At 39.6% G+C, this 27672-nt stretch overlaps 1 protein-coding gene across 5 annotated transcripts in view; it reads right to left on the reverse strand.

The window, feature by feature from the left end:
* Positions 1 to 3544: 3544 nt before the first annotated feature.
* HMMR (hyaluronan mediated motility receptor) overlaps positions 3545 to 27672 on the reverse strand; it is a 45805-nt gene continuing 21677 nt past the window's right edge. For 2 of the 5 annotated variants that reach the window (XM_060094969.1, XM_060094968.1), the window contains exons 13-18: positions 25757 to 25903; positions 25131 to 25283; positions 24945 to 25044; positions 23455 to 23631; positions 20831 to 20993; positions 4438 to 4601 (exon numbers count right to left, since the gene is read on the reverse strand). In XM_060094969.1, the coding sequence (XP_059950952.1) occupies positions 4516 to 4601; positions 20831 to 20993; positions 23455 to 23631; positions 24945 to 25044; positions 25131 to 25283; positions 25757 to 25903 (826 nt within the window). In that variant the 3' untranslated portion in view covers positions 4438 to 4515. Of the gene's footprint in view, positions 3629 to 4437; positions 4602 to 18956; positions 20037 to 20830; positions 20994 to 23454; positions 23632 to 24944; positions 25045 to 25130; positions 25284 to 25756; positions 25904 to 27672 lie in introns of those variants that run through there. The other 3 variants (XM_060094972.1, XM_060094971.1, XM_060094970.1) reach the window with 2 other exon arrangements.

Consider the following 27672-nt stretch of genomic DNA (forward strand, 5'->3'; position numbering starts at 1 on the left):
TGAATGGATAGATAAACTGTGGTAGAACCATACCTTGGAATATTACTCAACTATGCGAAGTAATGAACCATATGAATGTAATGAAATAAAATTTTATATTTTAAGGCAAGACAAGGAAAATTAAACATAAAATTCTCTCTGTGTGTCCACTTCGGCCTCCTCCCTCCCTCCCTAATATGCACTGTGCATCTGTATTACACATTAACCAGAGCGCATCAAAGATGGGAGTGCTTGCTCGACTGTAAAGATCAATACCTTTTTCCTTTCTTCTGATGCTAGCAATGTGACTTTTTAAAAGAATAAAGTTCCCTCCCAGCTCTGTAAGGGGTCTAGTGACCTACTGCTCGCTTTGTATGTGCTTACGTGGACTACGTACCTTTGGTGAACTTTATGTAAACATTAGTATGTCATTTGATGTATAAGCCTTTGTCTCAAAAATGTATATGACTGTGCTTTCAACTTCTAACTGGAGCAACAGTTCTCAGAGCTTTATGAGAATCTGTTTCCCAGGTTATAATCCTCAGTTTGGCTCAAATAAAGTTCCCTTTTATTGCTTAAGTTGACTGTTCAATGAATTTTTGTTGACAAAGGAATCTCAAAATCATTATACTATGTGGGAAACCAGACACAAAACAGTGTAATTTGATTTATGTGAAACTCTAAAACAGGTGAAACTAACCTATGGTCAAAGAAATTATCTTGCCTTAGGGAAAGGTAGGGATTGACTGTTGCAGCCATAAATGAACTTTCTGAGGTTATGGAGATGATTTATATCCTGATAGGGGTGTGGGTAACATGAGTATACATGTTTATCAGAACTCATCGAACTATATCAATTAAGATCTGTTTATCTCACTGTCTGTATTGCTGTTTGTAGTTTATACCTCAATTTAAAAACAATAATACAGTCATATTTTGGATCATTTGGGTCACAGCCTTAGACATAGGCAACAACTTCCAGGGTACTAGTTTGAGGTAGTGTTAACCATTGCATTGGTACCAAGTGATGAAATAAATGGACAGTTTTTAAATTTCTAAACTCATTAGGATTTTAAAAATAAAAAAAAATTTCCTTGACATGGTACGCATACATATTTCAAGTTTGAGAAATCCATCTCTAAGTTATCGTGATACCAAAGGACAAGAACAAAGAGTTCTGTTTCTTCCTTTTTACAGCCTCCTGTGTCCCTGTGTAAATTACCCTCTGCTTCCCCCATCCCAGCTGTTCCCATTTCTGTGACTCTGACGCCCACACAAATGGCTTTGACCAGTACTCTCTCCTAAACCATAGTTTCCACATTCTAGATGCCTAAAAGGCATTTATACCTGATATTCCACTGACATATCAAACTCACAGATACAAGAAACTGAAAGTAAATTTAATATTAATTCCTCATCTTGCCCCCCAACCTGCTCTTTCTCTTAACCTCCCAGGTTTATGTGAAAGATACTATTACACTAATTAATTCAGCTAGACTCAAATATGCATATGGGAATTTATTAGGGGATAAAGATAATGAATTAAAAATGAATCATTAAAAACAATAAGGCTGGGGGACTTCCCAGGTGGCGCAGTGGATAGGACTCTGAGCTCCCAATGCAGGGGGCCCAGGTTTGATCCCTGGTCCGGGAGCTAGATACTACATGCATGCCGCAACTAAGAGTTTGTATGGCGCAACTAAGACCCAACGCAACCAAATAAATAAATAAATAAATATTAATTAAAAAAAAATAAGGCTGGATTCCTACTTCACTTATACTAAAGTAAGTTCTTGACAGATTAAAAAAGTTTAACCAAAATATGGAACAAAAGTACTAGAGGAAAATGTGTAGAATAATCTTAGAGTGAGGAAGTCTTTTATAAGCATATCATGAAATTCAGAAACCAAAAGTGAAAATATCAAGAAAATAGACTACATAGATTTTTGTAAATATCTGCATAACAACAACAATAATGATAATTAACATAATCAGAAGAGAGACTGGGAGAAAATATACGTGATGCATGAGAGACAAAGAGCTAATTGCCATGCTACATAAGGAACTTTTGAAAATCAATAGGGAAAAAGCCAATAAACAGAAATTGAATATTGGACTTCCCTGGTGGCACAGTGGTTAAGAATCCGCCTGCCAATGCAGGGGACATGGGTTTGAGCCCTAGTCTGGGAAGATCCCACATGCTGCAAAACAGCTAAGCCCATGTGCCACAACTACTGAGCCTGAGTTCTAGAGCCCATGAGCCAGAACTACTTGAAGCCCGCGTGCCTAGAGCCCCTGCTCCGCAACAAGAGAAGCCACCGCAATGAGAAGCCCACACACCGCAACGAAGAGTAGCCCCCGCTCGCCACAACTAGAGAAAGCCCGCGTGCAGCAATGAAAACCCAATGCAGCCATAAATAAATAAATAAATAAGAAATTGAATATTGATATTAAAAAGCAATTCAGTTGGGAGTTTGGGGTTAGTAGATGCAAACTATTGTATATAGAATAGGGAAACAACAAGGTCCTGCTGTATAGGACAGGGAACTATATTCACTATCCTGTGATAAACCATAATGGAAAAGAATATGAGAAAGAATGTATATATGTTTAACTGAATCACTTTGCTGTAGAGCAGAAGTTAACAGAACATTGTAAATCAATTATACTTGAATATATGTTTTTAAAAAAAGCAATTCAAGATGACAAAATTTGAATGGCCAAAACACGTGACAAAATACTCACCCTCACCATTAGTCAACAAAATGAAATTGACACTATTTTAAGTTCTCTAACAGATTGAAAAATCTTTAAAGATTTTTTTAATTAATAATTTTTGTCTGTTATGTTAACTGTTGTATTTATTAGTCAAGATAGGCTAGTTTACACTAAGTTAACACATTAAATCCAAGATCTCAGTGGCTTCACTTTAAGAAGTTTTACTTCCCTCTCCTACAGGTCAACCAGCCAGGGCTCTGCTTTACAGTTACCCCAGAAAGCCAGGTAAAAGAGGTTCCTCCATTCTGTAACTCCAAGAATATCTAATAAAAGAACATTCCAGGCAGAAGAAACACCAAGTGCACAGAACACATGCCTAGGCAGCCTGATGGGCTCAAGCATCTGCAAGAAGTCTAGTGTGCCTGAAAAGAATAAAATAGGGAAGTGGGAGGTAGGAGGTGAAGCCAGAGAGGGGAGGGGTGGGCATGTGGGGATGGAGATCTGTTTGGGCCATTTAGGCCACTGTGATAACTTTGGTTTTTATTCTTGGCATCTCTGCACATTGCACTACACCACCACCCACTGAATAACCTTTTTAAGACATAGATCAGATTGTTTTCCTACTTTCTAACAACCTGTCAATAACTTCCGGTCTACATGACCATACATGATCTTTGTCCCACCTTTGACTCCACTCACATTGTCAGCCTCTCTCCTCAAATAGACATACAGACAGACACACGTAGACACACAGACACACACACACAATCTTAATTAGGCCTCCATGTTTTCCTTTCTCACAGCATTTTATACCTTTATTTTTTTAGCGTTTTTTATGTGTGATTACCGTCATTTACTTCAAGTCTGTCTCCTTCCACTCAACTATAAACTTAAGTTTTTCACCTCTTTGTATCAGCTCCAGACACAGCACCTGGCACAGAATGGATATTTTGTAAATATTTTTTGAATATTTGAATCAATGAGTAAATGAATGGATTAAAATCAATATCAAAAGCAGAATTTGGGCTTCCCTGGTGGCGCAGTGGTTGGGAGTCTGCCTGCCGATGCAGGGAACGCGGGTTCATGCCCTGGTCCAGGAAGATCCCACATGCTGTGTAGCAGCTGGGCCCGTGAGCCGTGGCCGCTGAGCCTGCGCGTCCGGAGCCTGTGCTCCACAACGGGAGAGGCCATAACAGTGAGAGGCCCGTGTACCGCAAAAAAAAAAAAAAAAAGCAGAATTTATTGGTGAACTTATTTCATTCTTACTAAATTCTCCGTTGTGTAAGTACACGAATATAATATTTTTTGATTGTTTTTTCCCCAAAATAGACTTTATTCTAAACAATCCAAATTAATAAGGTATGTGTTTGTCATTATTCTGTTGCTAAAGATAACTGGTTTGCTCTTCTAAGCACCAGTGATTGAAGAGACAGCACATCTTAACTGTGAAAAGAAATCACTATAGGAAAAGGCAGAATAGTAGAAAAAGTGTAGAGAGAGTCTGTTTCTGTTGATGATTGCTAATAGCGAAATTGAAGTATGTATATTTAAAGAGCAAATATTCAAAATATTTATTGTTGAAGATGAAAACACCGACCAAAACTAGCCTTTGTTTGTGTCAGACTATTTTTATGTTGTACAGGCAAGAAAATTTGCATTCTAGGAGGTGACATATTTCTAAGCAACTTAAGATGGCACTCTGCTTAAGGATTTTTTTAAAAATAGCTTTATTTATATATAATTCACATACCATAAAACTCAGCCTTCTAAATTGTACAATTTAATGGTTTTCAGTAGATTCACAGAGCTGTGCAGCCATCACCACCATTCAGTGACCATTGCCAAATTCTCTGAAGTGACCATTGGAATTGTCAGGTTGGTGGAGTGAAGGTACAGAAGTTCAACTGAAGGGTGAGGAGAGAGAATGGAAAATAAACACATGGATGCCAATACTGTAGAAAATTCTTCCAAGTACTTTTCCTGTGAAGGGGTTAAGTAAAGGCATGGAAGCTGGAGAGTGATAGAAGATCCCAGGAGAATTGTAAGTTTGGGTTTTAGGTTTTGTTTTGTTTTAGCAGGTCCAATATTAGATCATGTTTATATGATAGTGGGCATGATCCATTAACCAGTGGGAGGTATTATGGGTTGATATGTTGAAGTCCTAAGCCACAACACCTCAGGATGTGATCTTTTTTGGAAACAGGGCCATTGACCAACTCACATTTACTAGGGCAGGGATGTATAATTCTCCTAAAGGGAGGTACACTGCGAGTTTCATGGCCCAGCCTAACATCAATGGAGGTGAGAAGCATAATCCTCCCCTTGGAATTACTGTATTTGAAGAATAATACAAGGTGCTGCACCTTGTAAGGAGTAAAGGCAGGGGATATGAGTACATACGTATTTATGTTGGAAAATTTAATAGAGGAAGGATGAGGAAGTCCCTGTCTGACTGCTTCAATTTTCAGTGAAGTATGTGGTAATGCCATCAGCTGAGGGTGATAAGGAACGAGGGATACATGAGTCAGGACTTTGAGGAGAGGCCTGAGCTAAAATTATATGTTATCACTTCTTAGCTAATGTGGGGAAATTTTTTAAACTTTTTAAAAAATATATTTATTTATTTATTTTTGGCTGCATTGGGTCTTTGCTGTGGCACACAGGCTCTTCTCTAGTTGTGGCACGCAGGCCTCTCTCTAGTTATGGCACACAGGCTTAGTTGCCCTGTGGCATGTGGGATCTTAGTTCTCTGACCAAGGATCGAACCTGCGTCCCCTGCATTGGAAGGCGGATTCTTTACCACTGGACCATCAGGGAAGTCCCCTTTAAAACTTTTTATTATAAAAATTTTCAAACTTACAGAAAAGTTTAGAGAATAGCTTAATGGATACCATTATACTTTCTACCCAAATTTTGTTTGGTTATTATGTCTTATTAGTTTTATTTTCATCTAAATCAACACTTCTACTTTTTTAAAAGAATTAAACCTTTATTTTTTTTTAAGAGCAGTTTTAGGTTCATAGCAAAACTGAGGAGAAGTTACAGAGGTTTCCCAAATACTCACTGCCCTCACACATGCACAGCTTCCCCATTATCAACATCCCCCATCAGAGTGGTACATTTGTCACAACTGATGAATCTACGCTGACAAATCATAATCACCCAAATCCCATAGTTTACATTATGGATCACTTGTGCTGTCGTACAGTCTATGGGTTTAGACAAATGTATAATGACATGTATCTATCACTGTGGTATCATACAGAGTATTTTCACTGTCCTAAAAATCTTGGGCTTTGCCTATTTATTCCACCCCACCCTTCATCCCCTGGTAACCACTGATCGTTTTACTGCCTCCATAGTTTTGCCCTTTCCAGAATGTTATATATTTGGAATCATACAGTGCGTAGTCTTTGCAGATTGGCTTCTTTCACTTAGAAATATGCATCTAAGATTCCTCCTCTAGGACTTCTCCGGTGGCGCAGTGGTTAAGAATCTGCCTGCCAATGCAGGGGACATGGGTGTGAGCCCTGGTCCGGGAAGATCCCACATGCCGCGGAGCAACTAAGCCCATGCACCACAACTACTGAGCTCGCATGCCACAACTACTGAAGCCCGCGTGCCTAGAGCCCGTGCTCCGCAACAAAGAGAAGCCACTACAATGAGAAGCCCATGCACCGCAACCAAGAGTAGCCCCCGCTTGCCGCAACTCAAGAAAGCCTGTGTGTAGCAAGACCCAAGTCAGCCAAACATTAATTAATTAATTAATTAAAAATAAAAGATTCCTGCTTTATGTCTCCTCATGGTTTGACAGCTAGTAATTTTTTTTTTTTTTTTTTTTTTTTTGCGGTATGCGGGCCTCTCACTGTTGTGGCCTCCCCCGTTGCGGAGCACAGGCTCCGGACGTGCAGGCTCCGGACGCGCAGGCTCAGCGGCCATGGCTCACGGGCCCAGCCGCTCCGCGGCATATGGGATCCTCCCAGACCGGGGCACGAACCCGTATCCCCTGCATCGGCAGGCGGACTCCCAACCACTTGCGCCACCAGGGAGGCCCGACAGCTAGTAATTTTTAGTGCTGAATGAGTTTCCATTGTCTGGAGGTCTGGATGTACCACAGTTTATTTATCCATTCACCTACAGAAGGATATCTTGGTTGCTTCCATGTTTAGACAATTATGAATAAAGCTGCTATAAACATATGTGTGCAGGTTTTTGTGCAGACATTCCTACTTTTTTTTCCGTCGCTTTGGCTTTTTGAAGATACCAATGATGATACCAATTATCTGATTATTTTCTTCAGGGAGTCATTTAATATTCCACTAAGATTTGTGTTTTCTGTAAAGTGAATTTTTTTTGAGACTTCATTAGATTGACGATGCTGTGTATTCCATATTGTATCACATTAGATGACAAAAGGTCATCTCAATATTAGTGATTTTATGTTTTCCCATTTGTTAGAGTGGTACTTTTTTTTACCCTTTGCAATAGTAAGTAATCTTTGGGGTCCTACTTTGGAATCTGTAAATATCCTGAAACCTAACAACTTTTACCTAATTGCCTCCATTGATGTTCCTCATCTAAATCAATTATCACATCGGATGCGGCAAAGTGGTAAAGATGGTGTTTGAATTCATGAAATTCAGTGAGCTCATGTAGGAAGAGAGTGTGGATAAAGAAGAAACGGTTAATCCCTTACTCACTCCAACAGTTACAAGTCTAGTGCAGGATGGTCCAGCAAAGGAGTGAGGAAAGAAACAGGTGAAAGGATAACCAAGGAAATGGCCTCAGCGATCTAGAGATGAGAGCTTTCAAGAAAGAGGAAGTTGTGGATTAGAGTAAGGTGGAACTAGAGAAGTGTCCATTGGATTTGGCAAGATAGAATTCACTGGAGAAATTAGCAGGAGACTTCACAGAGGACTGGGGACAGAAACCAAACTACAGTGGGTTAGAGTAAATGAGAACTAACAAAGGAGAAAGAGCCATACTATGTACCTTTTTCAGAGGTGGCTTTAAGTACCTCTAGCTTAGGCATGTCAATAAACATTTATTGGCTTTCACAAATTTTACGTTTATTTCTCTTCCTTTGGTCATTTCTCTCAACGTGAGCTTTTTTTTTTTTTAAATGTCCTAATGTCAGTGGATTATTTTTTTTAATTTGTTTAATTAATTAATTTTATTATTTTTGGCTACGTTGGGTCCCCATTGCTGCACAAGGGCTTTCTCCAGTTGCCTCGAGCGGGGGGCTACTCTTCGTTGTGGTGTGTGGGCTTTTCACTGCAGTGGTCTCCCCTGTTTCAGAGCATGGCCTCCAGGCGCGCAGATCCCAGCAGTTGGGGCTCGTGGGGTCCAGAGCGCAGGCTCAGCAGCTGTGGCGCACAGGCCCAGTTGCTCCACAGCATGTGGGATCTTCCCAGACCAGGGCCTGAACCCATGTCCCCTGCATTGGCAGGCGGATTCTTAACAACTGCGCCACCAGGGAAGCCCCTCAACGTGAGCTTTGAAGTGTAGCATGGTGGGATAAGATCTTGAAATACTAACCTTCATGGTTTTTACATTTCTTAACTGTACTTCCTTAATTTTTCCTACCCAGATGGCAAGCATCTGTAGAGCCAGGAGGAGAATTAGGATGATTCAAGTGAAAGTACACAGAAACAGCAAATATTTTTTCGGCTGTTGTTATTCTCTTGAATCTAGAGCTAACAGGGATTGTGAAGTGAATGGGGGAGGGAGAGAATCAATCAATTCCGGCTCAGGGAAAATGGATAAACGTTACTGTGACTGAGCTGGAGATAGAAGGTATTGAAGCCACCCTCTCTGTTGGAACAGTCTCCAGAAAATCTTGTCGACAAAATTTGATTTGTGATTGAGGTTCAGATGACTTCTAAGTTCAAGGACTATTGAATGAGCTAGACTTGGAGTCCTAACTAAAACCTTTGTAATGAGAGTAGATGTCTCAATGTCTTTAGACTCTGGGGCCTTATCTTTTACACGGCCTCCACCCTCCTGGGCCCCACCTTGTATAATGTGGTGTTCATGTAGAAGTCATGAATAGCAGCAAGAAGAGAGGATGTGGTAGAAGGGTTCCAGGGATAGTGGGGAAGGTGGCAGGGCATCCCAAACTGCAGACAATCCCCTCTTGTCAGTAGTGTGGAGCATGGATGGGTATTCACGGTTAAGGGCTATTATGGAGAGATAGGGCCTGAGTGGAACTAGACATGGCCCAAGCTTCTCATCACTTGGATTTTTACCTGTCAGCCCAACACACACAGGCCAGGCCCTGCATGTTCCTTGGCAGGCAACATGGCAAAAACCTTAAGGCAAAAGTTTGGAGGCTTGGGCTTCCCTGGTGGCGCAGTGGTTGAGAGTCCACCTGCTGATGCAGGGGACACGGGTTCGTGCTCCGGTCCGGGAGGATCCCACATGCCGTGGAGCGGCTGTGCCCGTGAGCCATGGACGCTGGGCCTGCGCGTCCGGGGCCTGTGCTCCGCAACGGGAGAGGCCACAGCAGTGAGAGGCCCGCGTACCGCAAAAAAAAAAAAAAAAAAAAAAAGTTTGGAGGCTTAATAAACAGGCCGAGGTTTAGCTCATTCCTCCCAAAGAGACCTCATCCACACCTTCAATACACTCTAGACTGGCACTCCCTCAGGAGTGCAGTCCACTCATACCAGAGCTGAATTCTGAAAGATCTAAAATCTCCCCTTAGATATCATCTTCTTTTGCAGAAAGCCAGGACTATTACTACTACTACTGCTGCTGCTACTACTACTACTACTATTATTAGGAACTTTATGGAAAGCTAACCTCATTGGCCACTCACTCATGTAGTTGGTGTAAACCCTTGCTGGTCATTTATTAGCATCTGTACCTTTATCCCCATAACACTATTAAAGCTGCGCTCCTTTTTCTTCAGAGTAGTTAAATGAGTTTGTAATGTTACATTTATAAGGATGACTGATTGTCTTTCTCGCTATACTGTAAACTCTGAAGATAGGAATTGTCTTGGTTCTTTCTATAGCCGCTAGCACAGTGGTTATTTAAAAAATCTTGATAGTTGCTAAATGACTCTAACGTTCTGGCAGATCTCACTGATCCTAAAGATCAATTACCATCTGCACACTCATCATTTCCAGATGTGTGTCTCTAGCTCAGATCCTTTTCCTGAGGACGTATGTATGCAAGATTCTACCTGACATCTCCACTTCCTCAGATTCAGTGTGTATCACACCGAAAGTGTCAACTTGCCTCTGCAAATGTGCTTTTTTTTACCCAAGTTCTTTATCTCAAGGAATAGTATGGTCTTTCCTCCAACTGCCCAAGCCAGAAAGCCTTGAATTCTTCCTCAGGCCAGGGGCCATATTTTACCCTTACATGGAGTATTGTCTTTTTTTTTTTAAGCAACTAGACAGTGTCTAACTATATGCGAGGTATTCATAAATAGTATTGGATGAATAGTCTGACTTCAGGTTTATTCCCATTCAATGAATTTCCTACTCAGCAGTCAGAGTGATGTTCTGAAACACATACCTGTTGCTGCTCTAATACCCTTTAATGGCTCACCATTGTCCACAAGTTAAAGATCAAACTCTTATTGCATGTTTTGCTCTTTATGATTCACACAATCAGATCTACTTACCCTTGCAGTTTAACTCCTCACCACTTTTCTGCTGGTGATACTGAACGTTCAGTTTCTCGAATATGCCAAACTCTCCTACCTTCCCATGTCATGTAATTTACATTTGCACTGAATCCTCATATCCCCAGCCCCCTTCATCTGACTCACTCCTACTAATTCTTGAGGTTCTACCTTAGCACTCACCTCCTGACCTGACCTGGACGAGGTTAGAGACTCCTGGCTAGATCACTAACACTTAGCTAATCAAGCACGTACTTAATCAGGCACTTAGTTAATCAAGGACTACATTGTCTTTTGCTACCAAACAGTTTTGTAGAGAATATTCTTATACTGAATTCTATCCATATTTGTATGGATATCTGAAAGATTAAGTCCTAGAAGAGGAATTTTTGGATCAAAAAGCACATGATTTTTGACTTTAACAGATACTGTCAAGATGATTTTTATGGGGACTTCCTTGGTGGCACAGTGGTTAAGAATCCACCTGCCAATGCAGGGGTTATGGGTTCGAGCCCTGGTCCGGGAAGATCCCACATGCCATGAAGCAACTAAGCCTGTGCACCACAACTACTGAGCCTGCACTCTAGAGCCTGTGAGCCACAACTACTGAGCCCATGTGCCACAACTACGGAAGCCCTCGAGCCTAGAGCCCATGCTCCACAACAAGAGAAGACACTGCAATGAGAAGCCCGCGCACTGCAACGAAGAGTAGCCCCCACTCACCACAACTAGAGAAAGCCCACACGAAGTGACAAAGGTCCAACACAGCCAAAAATAAATGAATAAATTAGTTAATTTTAAAAAACGATGATTTTTATGATTAAGTTGTATGATATGCCATTTCCTCCTACCTTCACCTTAGTGTATCATCAAAGTTTTGATCATTGTTAATTTGATATGGAAAGATTAACATTTCATCTTACTTTGCATAACTTGGATGATGAGTAAGATTATCTTCTCAAAAATAAAGAACATTTGCATTTCTTTTTTTAGGTTATATCTGTATGGATCTGGTTTACTTATTGATTTAAAAAAGCCTCTAATCAGAGGAAATTTGCATTGCATGACTTTGTCATTTTATTATGGAATTTTTCTACATCCAGATTCTTTTACTTTTTAAGAAATCACAGCTATCTTTTCTGGCTTCATAATCTTCTTTAGAAAGCCTCTCCATTTTGAAATTATAAAGACATTCTCCCACATTATCTTGTAATTTTTTTTTTTTTTTTGCGGTACACGGGCCTCTCACTGTTGTGGCCTCTCCCGTTGTGGATCACAGGCTCCGAACGAGCAGGCTCAGCGGCCATGGCTCACGGGCCCAGCTGCTCCGCGGCATGTGGGATCTTCCTGGAGCGGGGCACGAACCCGTGTCCCCTGCATCGGCAGGAGGACTCTCAACCACTGCGCCACCAGGGAAGCCCCTATCTTGTAATATTTTTCTTTTTTAATTAAAAAATTTTTAATTATAGTTGACTTACAATGTTTTGTTAGTTTCTGCTGTACAACGAAACAGAAATAGAGTCACAGATGTAGAAAAACAGACTTATGGTTGCCGGGGGGTGGGGTGGGGGTGGGGGTGGGGAAGCACAGCATGGTGAGGAGGGATAAATTGGAAGACTGGGATTGACAAATACACACTACTATATATCAAACAGATAACTAACAAGGACCTACTGTATAGCACAGGGAACTCTTTTCAATACACTGTGATGACCTATATGGGAAAAGAATCTAAAAGAGAGGGGATATTTGTATATAGTTGTTTTTTTTTTAAATTTAAATCTGGAGTTTATTTTTGGTTCGAGAGTGAGGTAAAAGATGAAACTTCTTTCCAACATGCGGAAAGCCAGTTATCTCAAAATCATTTGTTGAATAACCTACATTTTTAGGAAATTCCACCATTGTTGTTTTAATTTTCTTTGTGAAGTAGAAGTTGCTATCATCAGCTGAGGGGAGGTGGTAAAGTCTGAGGTTTGAGAAAAATAAAAAATGGGAAAGAAAAAGAAACAATAATGTTAGATGACATTAAGAACCTAGTTAAGGTGGAAAGCAGGACCCTGCCATGGCCACCAACTCTGAAATTAGACGATTTTCTTTAGTAGTGCTTGACAGCCTGGGTACAAAAGTGTAAGATACAGACATTTGAATTTGTGAAGTGTTGAATTTAATAGGAAGGTGAGAGGAAAAAGAATGGAAAGATAGAGGGTAGAGTGATGGAACATTGGGTCTCAGATAAGTAGTAAAGGGAATTAAATAGAAGGTAGTCTGGTAACAACTCACTCTAAAACCTTGTGGCTTAAATGGCAACATCTATTTTGTCCACAAATCTGTAATTTGGGTAGGATTCAGCCCAGGCCATTCATTGCTGCTTCACACCTGGGGCAGCTAACTCCAAGGATGGGAATCAACTGAAGGTGAATGGCTTCCAAGAATGAGTATCCGAGAACACCAGGGAGACACTGTATCATCTTTGATGAATATGGTAGACAAGCTAATGACTCCACCACATATGTCCACATCCTAATCTCTGGAACCTGTTAATAGGTTACTTTACATGGCAAAAGGGACTTTGCAGATGTTACTAAATTAAAGACTTTGAGATTGGGGGATTATACTTGATTATCTATGTGGGTCCAGGGTAATCAAAAGAGTCCCTATAAGAAGGAAGCAGGAGGGTCAGAATCAGAAAAGATGTGACAGTGGAAGCAGAGATTTGAGTGATATGCTTTGAAGAGGGAGGAAGGGGCTATGGACCAAGGAATGCAGCTGACCACCAGAATCTGCGAAAGACAAGGAAACTGATTCGTCCCGGGAGCCTCCAGAAACAATGCAGCCCTGCCAACACCTTGATTTCAGCCCCATAAGATGCATTTTAGACTTCTCACCTCCAGAATTTTTAGATAATAAATTTGTGATGTTTTAAACCACTAATTTTGGGGTCAATTTGTTACAGCAGCAATATGAAACTAATATAGATGACTTAGCTACTGAAGTTACATAGTGCCACTTCCACTATAGTTAATGGGCCTTCCCAATTCATGGGGTGGGGAGGAAACAGACCACTGTCTCCCAGTGGAAGAGAATGTCACTTCAAAGAAGAGCATGTTGGTTAGGAGATATTATTGTGGCCATCTCCGGAAAATATTATCTGCAGTAGGAGGAAAATTGGGATCAACTTGATTAGTTAAGACCTATATGATCAGAAGCCCAGTCTTCAGGAGCTGAGTACTTGTAAATCTTTATTAGGGCTTAACCGTGAACACTTTCCAATATGTGGCTTTTCAAGATTGGGTGCTTCTCAGAAATTATAGGCACTCTGGAATGGTGTTAGCAAAAATATGGGAATATATTTTGAAGCTGTTCCAAATATCTATTAAAACTGCGAATAAATGGAATTTAGTAGTTCATATAATGAGATAAGGGGGTTGTTTATCATTTCATACACGAAGGATTATATAATGCTGGGGATGAGAGGGGTTAGGTGGGGACAAGAAAATAAGTTTTGGGACTTGACATTCTCAATCTGAAACCACCATACATGTGGTACCAAAGATTCCTCCTAACAACTGTCCCATTTTTCTCATAATCTCAAAAGGGAAGAAATCATTAGCATCTACAAAAAAGGGCATATTTTTTTCCCTTAAGGGATTTTCTTCTGTTAATAATTAAAAAACAAACACATTCTGAAACCCTCCCCCCAAAACAAAGCTCAAAATTTTCTAAGAATGAAAACTATTTCCTTTGAACAAATCTTAACTAAAAATAATGCATGTAAAAATGAACAGGTCTTACTAGTCTGTCATACAGAGTGAAGTAAGTCAGAAAGAGAAAAACAAATACCTTATGCTAACACATATATATGGAATCTAAAAAAAAAATGTTCTGATGAACCTAGGGGAGGACAGGAATAAAGATGCAGATGTAGAGAATGGACTTGAGGGCTGGGACAAAGAGAGTAGCACTGACATATATACACTACCAAATGTAAAATAGATAGCTAGTGGGAAGCAGCCGCATAGCAGAGGGAGATCAGCTCAGTGCTTTGTGACCACCTAGAGGGGTGGGATAGGAAGGGTGGGAGGGAGACGCAAGAGGAAGGGGATATGGGGATATATGTATACACTGTGCTGATTCACTTTGTAATTCAGCAGAAACTAACACAACATTGTAAAGCAATTATACTCTAATAAAGATGTTAAAAAAAAAAGAATTACACACACACACACACACACAAATGAACAGGTCTTAGGTCAATAAAAAATAAATCTAAAAAAAAAAATCCCCAAAGACCCCAAAAAGTTCTTCAGAAATAAAGCCATTTAAAACCAGTAGCCCAAGAGACAAGAATAATTGCAATATTAAAACTTTAGTTTCAGAATGAACTACTTTTTAAGAGCTTTACTGAAGTATAACTGACATAATAAACTGTATGAATTTAAAGTGTACAATTTGAACAATTTGGTATGTTTGATATACATACCCATAAAATTGTCACCATAATCAAGATAGTGAATATATCCATCACACACAAAAGTAATAATGTCACCTTTCTTATTCCTGATATTGCTAGTTTATGTATTTTTATATTCTCTATCAGTCTAGCTAGAGGTTTATCAATTTTATTGGCTTTTCTCAATGAATTATTTTCATTGATTTTTCTCTATTGTTTTTCCATTTTCTAGTTTACTGATTTCTGCTCTGACCTTTATTATTCCTTTTCCTCTACTTACTTTGGATTTAAATTGCTGTTTTCTTTCTTATGTCTAAGGTAAAAGCTGAGGTCATTGATTTGAAACCTTTCTTTTTTTTGAAATATAGGCCATCAGTGAAGTAATTTTGTGCTAAATCTGCTTTAGCAGCATTCCACGTGTTTTGATATGTTGTGTCTTCACTTTCATTCTGTTCAAAATAGTTTCTAATTTCTCTTTTGATTTATTCTTTGACCAGTGGCTCACTTAAAAGTGTGATAATTGACTTCCAACCATTTATGGGTTTTCCAGAGATTTTTGTTATTGATTTCTAATTCAATGCTATTGTGGACAGAGAACATACTTGGTTTGACTGGAACCCATTTAAATTTATTGAGACAGTTTTCATGGCCCAGTGTATAACCAATCTTGGTAAATTTTGTGTGCTCACTTAAAAAGTATTCTGCTGGTGTTAGGTGATGTCTATAAATGTCAATTTGATCAAGTTGGTTCAGAGTATTTTTTAAATCTTCTCTGTTCTTTCTCATTTTCTATTTATTTGTTCTATAATTTAATGAGGGAGGCTATTGATATCTCTGACTATAATTACAGATTTTTCTATTTCTCCTTGTAAATCTATCAATTAAAAATATTTATTTATTTTTGGCTGCGTTGGGTCTTTGTTGCTGCGTGAGGGCTTTCTCTAGTTGCGGCGAGCGGGGGCTGCTCTTCCCTGCCGTGCGCGGGCTGCTCATTGCGGTGGCTTCTCTTGTTGCGGAGCATGGGATCTAGGTGCGCGGGCTCAGTAGTTGTGGCACACAGGTTTAGTTGCTCCGTGGCATGTGGGATCTTCGCGGACCAGGGCTCAAACCCGTGTCCCCTGCATTGGCAGGCAGATTCTTAACCACTGTGCCACCAGGGAAGCCCAAATCTATCAATTTTTGATTCACGTATTTTGAGACCATGACTGGGTACATAAATGTTTAGATTTTGGCCTCCTGATGAACTGACTCATTTATCATTATGAAATGAACTTCTTTATATTCCCGGTAATATTCTTTGCTCTGAAATCTATTTTCTCTGATATTAATACAGCTACTCTAGTTTTTGTTTTCAACTGGTCAACATTATCATGGCATATCCTTTTTTTTGTGTGTGTGGTAAGAATATTTAACAGATCTGCCCTCTAAGAAAATTTTAAGTGTAAAATACAGTATTTTAATTATAGGCATGATGTTGTAGAGCAGATCTCTAGAACTTACCTTGCATAACTGAGATTTTATGCCTGTTGATTAGCAACTCCCCATTTCCCCCGCCACCCAGGTCCTGGCAACCACCACTGTACTCTCTGCTTCTATGATTCTATTTTAGATACCTCATATAAGTGGAATCATGCAGTTTTTGTCCTTTGGTGATTAATTTAGTTTACTTGGCATAATGTCCTCAAGATTCATCCATTTCTTGCATATGGCAGGATTTCCTTCTTTTTAAAGGATGAATAATATTCCATTGCAGGTATGTATCACATTCTCCTCATCCATTCCCACATCTTGACTATTGTGAATAACAATGCAATGAACGTGGAAGTGTAAATATCTCTTTCAGATCCCGATTTCAATTATTTAGGATAAATATCCATAAGTGGGATTGCTGGATCATACGGTAGTTCTATTTTTAATTTTTTGAGGAAGCTCCATCCTATTTTCCATATCGTCACACCATATTAAATTTCCACCAACAGTGTGTAAGAGTTCTAATTTTTCTACATCCTTGCCAACACTTACTTTGCTTCTTTTGTCATACAGAAAGTTTTTAGTTGCATCTGGTTCCACTTGTCCATTTTTGCTTTGCTTGACTGACCTTCTGGTATCATAACCAAGAAATTGTTGCCAAGACCAATGTCATTAAGTCTTTTCCATGTTTCGTTACAGTAGTTTTAGTTTAAGGTCTTACATTTAAGCCTTTAATCCTTTTTGAGTTGCCTTTTGTGTAGTTCCAATTTCCTTCTTTCCCATTTGGATATCCAATTTTCCCAACACTATTTGTTGGAGAGACTATTCTTTCCCCATTTCCAAAGGGAATTTGTCTCTGTATTGCTGTTGAGTCAGTGTGTTTGTGGGAGGAAGGAGGGACCAGGTCTTCCTATCCCTTCAGCATGGTGTATCTTGTAACACCCTTGTACTTTTCACCTGTTTTTGTCGTTATATTTGAAGTGTATTTTTGTTGGCAGCATATAGTCGTCTTGCTTTTTAATCTAATTTGATCATTTCTGCATTTTAATTGAGGCATACAGACCATTTACATTTAATGTGACTATTGATATGGTTAAGTTTAAATTCATCATACTGCTATTTGATTTCTTTTTGACCCCTCTGTTCTGTTTTCCTTTTCCTCTTTTTCTGCCTTTTTTTGAATTAATTGAATATTTTCTTATGATTCCGTTTTATCTTCTTTGTTGGTTTATTGGCTACAAGTGCTTTATTTTAGTGATTGTGTTAGGGTTTACAGTACACATTGTTAACTTACCAGTCTGTCTTCAAGTAACATTATACCATTTTACATAGAGTATAAGGAACTTACAATCATATACTTGCATTTCTCCCCTCCTGGGCTTTGAGCTATTGCTGTCATGCTCTAATTTTAAGTATGTATAAACTACAGACCACATTGCTATTCTTTTTGTTTAAACAATTATATTTTAAAGACACTAATAAGAAAAAAGTTTTTTATGTCTGAAAGTAAGTTTTCATCTTTGCTTCTGAGAACTATTTTTGTTGAGACAGCTTTAGGTTGAGTTTTTCTTTATCATTGCTTTTCAGCAATTTGTGATGTTTCATATTTACTGTTCTTAGAGTTCTAGTTTTCATCATATTTGGAAATGTTTCCACCAGTATTTCTTCAAATGATTTTTCTGTCCCCTCCTTCTATCTTCAGGGAACTCTGATTACATATATATTAGGCTGCTTGAAGTTGTCCCAGAGCACCTTGGTGTCCTGTTCATTTTTAGAATCTTGTTTTGATTAGATTTCACTTTAAAATTTACTTTTTTGGGTGCTTGATATTTTTATAAGCCTATAAATTTTCTTGAGCTTTGTTCTGGGATGTAATAATTAAGTTTCTTAGAAGGAGTCTGATCCTTCTGGGTCTTCCTTTTAAGATTTGTTAGGTGGGACTAGAGCAGTGCTCATTAGTACTAATTATTCCCCAGTACTGAACACTGCTGTATACCCTACTCAATGCCCTATTAATCATGAGGTTTTCCAGTTTGGCTTGTGGGAACAGGCAGTATTTTCTAGCCTGTGTGAACTTTGAGCACTGTTACTTTTAATTTTGGAGGGTGGATCTTCCCTAGGCTTCAGGTAGTTTCCTTATATATACGACTAGTCAGTATTCAGGTGATTACTTGAGGGACCCTTTGTGTATCTCCAGAATTCTCTCTCCTTGCAATGTTCTCCTTTCTAGTACTCTGTCCTGCAATCTCTAGCCTCTTTCATCTCCCCAGGTCTCAGTTCTGTCTTTTCAACTCAGTTAGTTTGGTGGGCTCTGCCTGGGTTCCCCTTCCCTGCACCATAGTTTGGAAACTCTCTCAAGGCTGTAAACAGCGAGCAACTGTAGGGTTCACCTTGATTTTCCTAAACTCTAAGGATTGTTGTGTTTCTTATCTCATGTCGAGCATCTTTAAAATCATTCTTTTGTATATTTTGTCATTTTGGATAGTTTTAGGGGTGTGTGTGTGTGTGCGTGCACGTGTGTGTGTGTGTGTGGAGGGTAGGAGGAGGAGTAATAAATCTGATCACTGTTACTCCATCTTGGCTAAAAGCAGAAGTCTTGAACTATTTCATTTTATTAGACAATTTTTCTAATTTCTACATTTCCTCTGAACTTAATTATGTATTAATATCTAATAAAATAATTTATTATGAAAAGTTATTCTTACTGTAATAGTCTCTGTTGGTCCATCAATGGGGAAACATTACAAAAAAGATGGCCTATAATATCATACCAACTGTGTTAATCAGATATTTTAGATGGAGAATGACCACTTTCTAAGTAGTATATTACCATTAGTGATTCTGGAGACAAGTTGGGGAGGGGAGGGCAGAGACCATGAACATACCTTAAACAGAAGGATTAACGTAACTTCATATAATACAAGTTGTATAATTGGGTCAATGACTTAATGTGTGATTTTATTTCATATTACATAAATATAAATCAAACACCCAGGAATCAGGCAGATGCCAAGCAGCATAAGACAAATTCTCTAAAGAGGTTATGAGCAGAGTTTCTAAGAATTAACCGCAGTTTGTTAAAAATGCAGATTTTCTGACCAAATCCCAGATTTTAATTTAGGAGGACTGGGATGGGGTCTAGGAATCCATAAATTATTAACCAACTCAGTGACTTTGGTAAGAGATAAAGAGGTTGCTACAGAATTAAGCATACCTTTATTTCTTACTTGAACTGGATAAATGGATGATGGGTAGGACAGAATGAGCATTATTAGGAGAATCAAAATAGAGGCAAGCCCAAGCCAAGGTATTTTAGCCCTTAAGGTTCAGATTAGAAAAGGCCTCCAATATCAAACTAAAAAACCTGGGGATTAGAGGCTTGAAACCACCTAAGGTTTCAGAATACAGAAATAATAGTATGAGAGTCAGCATTTTTAAAAGAATATTGACTTGATGGGATGAGCTGCAAAGCTGGAAAGCCTGTCAGAAGGTTTAGAATGAGGTAATAGGGTGAGCATCAAGGAGGACGTACTGACAATAGAAACTAAAATGTCAGAAACATTTAGTAAATGTAAAAATTCTGAACTTCCTTTCACATATGTAAGGACAGGAAGTTAATATTAAATACGAGATTTAAAAATATTCATTACAAACCATAATAACAACAAAAGTAGCAACAATAACAATAAAAATAATAAGAATGAAATAATCTTCAACAGGCTTTTCAGATGTTTACTTGCATGATTCTTAAAACTCCACTAAGAGCTCAGGAGCAGTTTGTATTGCCTGAAAGGAGTATTAAACAGCAGTGTTAGTTTTCTAAATTAAAATGAATTCATCAGTCATTATGAAGTAAAAACAGGCAGCTTCTATCTTCTCTAAGGCAGATGAAGCAATGCATGTGTTCTTTAGCATAATTTTATTTATATTTCTTCATTCACTATTTCAGCCAATTTCAGTTTATTGTCAAAGATACAGAGATTTGTAGTCAAGAAAGAGGGAAAATCTACTTCTTCAAAATTACAAATTGGACATTTAGGTTAAAAATGCCAAGGGTATGATAGAGGGATTAACTCTGGTAGTGGGTGGGTAGGAGCAAAAAAGTCAGACAAGGTTTCAAGGAAGATATAACTTGAGCTGGGCTTGAAGGACAGATGGGATCTGAACAAATGGAGAATAGAGAGTATGGAAGCAGGAAAGAAAAGGCATTTTTTTTTTTTTTTTTTTTTTTTTTTTGTGGTATGCGGGCCTCTCACTGTTGTGGCCTCCCCCATTGCGGAGCACAGGCTCCGGACGTGCAGGCCCAGAGGCCACGGCTCACGGGCCCAGCTGCTCCGCGGCCTGTGGGATCTTCCTGGACCGAGGCACGAACCTGTGTCCCTTGCATCGGCAGGCGGACTCTCAATCACTGTGCCACCAGGGAAGCCCAAGAAAAGGCATTTTATACAAAAAATCTCAGTGAGAATTTCTTTTATATCAGAAACTGTTAACAAATTTTCACAAAGATGGATAACTTGCTCAATGCTGTGAAAGGAAATCCAAAGGAAGTTGAGACTTAAGGACATTTATTCATTTCTTACCTTCTTTTAGCGGGGTTTTGAGAACAACATTTTCTTTACTTTCATGAAGAAAAGCCTTTGAAGGATCAAAGTGTTTGATACCCAGAACTTTATTCAATTCCTCCTGAAGTTTTGTTTCATGTTGTTTTCTTTTAGCAAGTTGGGTGCGGAGTTTTGACACCTCCTATATAAGAAAAAATACAGTCAATAAATAATTATTGAAGATCATGTTGGTGAAATGCATTACCAATGCTACCGACAATCCCAAAGATGTTCATTTTTTGAAACTTAATGGCAAAAGCCTACTAGATATAGGCTTTCAGACTATAAATTACAAAATGACTTTGAACAGCTGTGACAAAGAAGACAAGTCATTTAAATCTTCTTGTCCCTCTACAGGTACAAAGCTATGTTTCTGATAAAAGTTCAACACCAAATTAAATGCTGAGATCCACTACAAGCATGATAGCATGAGAAGCTCTGTTGACCTGTTCCCTAGTGATATAAAAAATTATAAAAAGGCAACCATTTAAAGCCTCTGAAAATGGTCTTAAGGTAAAACAGCAAGTGAAGAAATATTTATTCAAGCAGATCCACAAAAAGGTGGTTAAAAAAGGCAGCGGCCTATTGTGTTTGAACCAGTCCTGTTCCATTTCTCTCCAATCCCTGCTTAGTGAAGCAAAGATTTTACATCACACCCTTGCAGCCAAGTGCACAGGGCTCCCTCTTTCCCTAGCTCCCAGTCAGAGGCTTTTCCTGCCAGGGGGAGCAGGACATCAGCATCTCTCATCTTGCCCCCCAGCTATCTGTTGCTCTGAACCACAGCAAATGTTGTTGAGAGGTGGGGGGGTCTTTTCTTCCAAGGAATGGAGGCCTTATCTCAGGTGCAGAGTGCTGAAAATACGGAGACCCTGATCACCCTTTCCCTGGCTCATGAGACAATGGTTTCAAACCAAGAGAGGCAAGGTGAGAGAACCTCAGGGTGCTCCCCATCTCTCTCTCCCCCAAGTCTACTGAGCATCCAGCTACTGGGACAGAGGTGTCATTCAGAGAAAAGCTTGCCATTGTCCGCAAATCCAGCTCTGAAGCTTGGGCTCAGAAATTTTGCCTGGTAGGAGAAGCAGGCTGTAAAACAAAGAGCTCCTAATTTATTCCCAAAGGAACTGACCACTTGCAACAGAGCTTAGAGAAGTTCAAGCTGAAGGGTGCTCTCAAGAACAGTAGAGGGACTTCCCTGGTGGCGCAGTGGTTAAGAATCCACCTGCCAATGCAGGGACAGGGGTTTGAGCCCTGGCCCAGGAAGATCCCACGTGCTGCAGAGCAACTAAGCCCGTGTGCCACAACTACTGAGCCTGCGCTCTAGAGCCCGTGAGCCACAACTACTGAGCTCGTGTGCCACAACTACTGAAGCCCATGCGTCTAGAGCCCATGCCCTGCAACAAGAGAAGCCACCACAATAAGAAGCCCATGAACTGCAATGAAGAGTAGCCCCTGCTCGCCGCAACTAGAGAAAGCCTGTGTGCAGCAATGAAGACCCAATGCAGCCAAAAAAAAAAAAAAAAAAAAAAATAGTAGAGTTTGTGGTACAAGGGAATTGGAAAGTGATTCAAAATGTAGGGTAAACTGTAGGCTGTCTGCTTTGTAGAGGAGAACTACTGAATGAGACGAGAGGGAGGAGCCCTCCTGGAGTACTGACCTAAGATACAATTCCAACAAAGGAGCTAGATTGGATTAGTCTGTAGAGCAACTTATTATGCCCCAGGGCATTGTTGAAAATAACAGAGGGATAAGCCAGCAGCTACAGAGTGTTTGGGGAGAGAGGAAGACAGCCTTACCAAAATTAAAGTCATCTCAGGGTGACTGTGGGCACACCCCAAACTGAACCTTCCTCAGTAGCAACATCAGAGGCACAAACTACTGGGGCTGGGGAGGAGGATAGACTTCATTAAACAAGAAATAACAACATACCTGGAAAGGGATAGCAGTACCCAGAGGTGCTACCAAATCTTATCTAAAACATCCATTTTCCAACAAAAAATTACAAAGTATGCAAACAGGAAAGCATGACCTATATACTGGGAGAAAGCAGGCAACAAAAACAGTCCAAGAGAGTAATCAGATATTGAATTTATCCAAAAAAGATTTTAAAGGCATTATAAACATGTTCGCAGAAGTAAAGGAACTAAAAAAAGGGAGTATACTCAAATTACTAGAATCAGAAATGAAAGAGGGGACATTACTACTGATATTACTAAAATAAAAAGGATTGTAAGGGAATATTATGAACAATTGTATACCAACAAATCCAATAACTAAAATGAAATGAACAAATTCCAAGAAATCCAGAAACTCCTGAAACTGTCTCCAAAAGAAAGTCAATCTGATAGACCTCTAATAAGCAAATAGATTAAACTAGCAATCAAAAACCACCCACAAAGAAAAGCCCAGGTCCAGATGACTTTACCACTGAATTCTACTACACATTCAATAAAGAATTAATACCAGTTATTCACAAACTATTCCAAAGAAACGGAAAGGATGAAACACTTGCCAGCTCATTTTATGAGGTCAGCACTACCCTAATAAAATAAACCCCACCCCACCCCAATATCAATATCAACAGAACTAAATGTGATTTTACAAACCGATTTGAGTTGGCTATTTTCATCTTTCAATTTCACAACATGCTTGATTTTTTGCTTTAGATTCTGATGACCCAATAATTTAGCATACGAATCTCTTAGTTTATTTAGCTGTTCCTGAGCTGCACCATGTTCATTCAGCAAAGCCTGTTTCTCTGCTTCAAATGCATCCAGTTGTAGCTGAAAAATATATTTTTTTATAAAGTTAAGATTTAAAACTGTTAAACCTTACTTGACTCATATAAACTATAAGTACAACTAAAGTGAAAGAAAATTAAAAGGCAAAAGACAAAAAAAAGATTATGCTGACTTACTTAGGGTTCTCCATAAATTGGCTCTTTTTTAAAAAAAGTTGTTTTTCATTTCAAAGATCATTATTAAAACAGAGGGAAAGAAATGAGGAAAGAAGCCCTGCTAGCCAGCCTAATCACCCACAACAGCCACATCACCCCATTATAACTAATACTGTCTTCTGACTCTATTTAACTACCAAGATTAGCATTTATCCTTTTACGATCAGCGTACTAGAGAAACACTGAGAAAAATCATAAAGTAAGTGTCACAAATTTACATAGCTTAATTATCAAAAGTTCACATCAGGAGAGCCTTCTAAGCCATTAACTTCAAGAAGCTTATTAAAAGGTAATTTTTTAATTTTTATTTTTAGTTTTGGCTGCCTTGGGTCTTCGTTGCTACACACGGGCTTTCTCTAGCTGTGGCGAGCGGGGGCTACTCTTCATTGCGGTGGTTTCTCTTGTTGAGGAGCATGGGCTCTAGGTGCGTGGGCTCAGTAGTTGTGGCACACGGGCTTAGTTGCTCCACGGCATGTGGGATCTTCCCGGACCAGGGCTCGAACCCGTGTCCCCTGCGTTGGCAGGCGGATTCTTAACCACTGCGCCACCAGGGAAGTCCCTATGCATACATTTTTTAATGTAATCTTTATAGGCTTAAAAATTACCTTTTAGGGACTTCCCTGGTGGCACAGTGGTTAAGAATCCGCCTGCCAACGCAGGGGACACGGGTTCGAGCCCTGGTCCGGGAAGATCCCACATGCCGTGGAGCAACTAAGCCCATGCGCCACAACTACTGAGCCCACATGCCACAACTACTGAAGTCTGCACGCTCTAGGGCCTGCATGCCGCAACTACAGAGCTTGCATGCTGCAACTACTGAAGCCCACTCACCTAGAGCCTGTGGTCCGCAACAAGAGAAGCCACCACAATGAGAAGCATGCATACTGCAATGAAGAGTAGCCCCCGCTCACCACAACTAGAGAAAGCCCACATGCAGCAACGAAGACCCAAGGCAGCCAAAAAAAAAAAAAGTATGCATAATAATGCAATAAAATTTATAGGCTTTTTAAAATAGGAAGTTAAATTGGTACTATAAATGCACAGCAAAATGATCTTTCAGAAGAACCATGTCACTGTCATGACTGACAGGGAACAACATGAATTCTTAAATACAAGTAAGCTAAGTCCTAATTGACAGACCTGAAAAGGTTTTGTTTTATTATATAATTCTTCATAGAGGAGACGCCACTTATTCATTTCCTCAGTTAATTCTGCTGTTGATTTTTCTTTTCCAGCTTTTCTGTAAGGGAAAATTAAATTTTAAACTATAGTATCCTAGAAAAAATAACTGAGACACATAGCATTTCAGTTCTAAACCTAAATTACCTTGCTTCTCCTTTTTCCAGTTGTTTCTTAAAGTCTTCACCTTGTTGCTTGAGTTGGTTCTGCAAATCAGTTATTTTTTTAAGAGAAGAAACTGTGATTTCTTTAACTTCTGCTTCTTTAAGTGCTGATTTGGTCTGCAGATCTAGAAGCATCCTTGGGTTTGAGAGAGAAGAGTCCACTAAACAATTTACAGACATTTAAGTTTTTTTAACTCAAGCAACTATCAAGAATTGTACTTTTTTAACTGTGTAAATTCTTAATTTGCAATTGAAGATCACCCAAAGCAAGCCATGGGACTACAGTTTCCTGCATCACTTAGTAGCTGGCTTTCAACAACATTAAATTGTCTTAATGGTTCTCAGGTCACAGGTGTCGGCAGGTTTTATTTTTCCCCAATACCTTGCGTATTCTTTTTTTTTTTTTTTCTTTTTGCGGTACGCGGGCCTCTCACTGTTGTGGCCTCTCCCGTTGCGGAGCACAGGCTCCGGATGCGCAGGCCCAGTGGCCATGGCTCACGGGCCCAGCTGCTCCGCAGCATATGGGATCCTCTCAGACCGGGGCACGAACCCGTATCCCCTGCATCGGCAGGCGGACTCTTAACCACTGCGCCACCAGGGAGGCCCTACCTTGCGTATTCTTGATTTGCATTTTCAGTTGCCAATATCTCATGCTGAACATCCTCTACACTTTTCTCAGCCTTGGCCACTTTTTCGTGAAGTGACATGTTCTCCACCTTAAGATCTTCTATCTCACTTGCTGCTGATGCTTTATAGCTTATAAAAAAGAAAAAAAAAAGGTTAAAGGATTTTTCTAACTGCTGTACGCATGACAAACCTATAGCTGATTAGCTTATATTTTATGCATTTTTAGGCAGGGGTCCCCAACCCCTGGCCCGTGGACCGGTAGCAGTCTGCAGCCTGTTAGGAACAGGGCCGCACAGCAGGAGGTGAGCTGCGGGCGAGTGAGTGAAGCTTCATCTGCTGCTCCCCATTGCTGGCATTACCGCCTGAACCACAGCCCCACCCCTCCCAGCCCCAACCCCATGGAAAAACTGTCTTCCATGAAACTGGTCCCTGGTGCCCAAAAGGTTGGGGACTGCTGGTTTTAGGTAAAACAAATAAAATCTTATCTATTTTTGCATTTGCATAGGTAAGAATTCAGTGTTTTGAAGTCAGTACTTATATGAACTTATATGACATATGCTGTTCATTTAAAGAGTCAAGTGCCTACTATGTGCGGAAACTAGGCCTAGAGATGAAAAAAAAATCAACTACCAAACATCAAAATTATCCCAAAACAAGAAGCCCACACATCCTTCCACCTATTGTCACAGACTTTATCATCCTGTGGGTAAGAGAGGGAAAAAAATGCCTCCACAGGTCTTTGCAAAAAAAAAAAAAAAAAAAAAATTGTAGTAAGTGTTTTGAAGGAAAACTACAGAACACCTTAGCTGATTAGCTGATAGAAATGGAAAAGGCCTTTCTGAGGAATTTACAGTTAAGCTGAGACATGATGGATAGGAAGGATTTAGCTAGCCAGTTGGGGACAAGTATTTCAGAGGGAAAAGATGCACATGTGCTCAGAGACAGGTAGAACACAGTGCATAAAGAGCTGGGACTGGAGTCTAATGAACAAGAGAGGCAGGGCAGAAGCAAGAGGCAGGAGGCCAGTCATCGCTGGTGGGGCCCAGTGAGTGGGTGTATCTGAGGGATAAAGGAGAGACTCCAAAGGTCTCTAAGTAAGTGTGTAGATTATTCTAGAGATACATGGAGAACTGACCGGGGAAGGGGCAGGAATGCTACACTGGAGGATTAACTAGAAGACAATTATTTTTCAGCCCAGGTGAGTGGTAAAAGAATCTTGAACCAAGGAGTTGGCAATGGTAAGATATGAGCTCTCTTTTGGAGGCAGAATTGGAAAATTCAAGAAATAGATTGGATGTCGGGAGAAGGTGAGAGAAAATGATCAAGAGGACTCTAAGATTTATGGAACGAGAAGCTTGGAAGATGGAGATATCACTGACTGAGATCAACAAGAATGAGAAACTAGAGGGAGAAAGAGGTAGAAAGGAGATCAAGAGCTGTTTTGGTCAGGTTGATGTTAGACAATAGTGAGATATCTGCTTGCAGAAGTCTAGTAGGCAGCTGGATATATGGGTAGGAAGCTGAAAGGACAGGTCTGGTTTGAAGAAATAAATTTTAATGCTATTAGCATACTGATGGTGAGTGACATCATAGAATGGTTGAAAACTTCTTAAGGCAGCACTTTTTAAAATAGCAAGAAGGGAAATCGCTTTTCAGGGTTGAGAACAGCACTAAAAATTATATATATATATATATATATATATATATATATATTTAATTTATACAATTTATATTCATGTTGACATGCGTAAATTATAATTAAAATATATATACTCACATACGTTATGTATGTGTGTGTTTGTATATATATATGTATGTCATAATATATCAGATGTAGGAACAGACCACTGGGGAAAGAAGGTACTAGTCAATGAATGGGTACTAGGCAATTGATTATC

This window comes from Mesoplodon densirostris, chromosome 3 (assembly GCF_025265405.1).
Source record: "Mesoplodon densirostris isolate mMesDen1 chromosome 3, mMesDen1 primary haplotype, whole genome shotgun sequence".
NCBI lineage: Eukaryota > Metazoa > Chordata > Mammalia > Artiodactyla > Ziphiidae > Mesoplodon > Mesoplodon densirostris.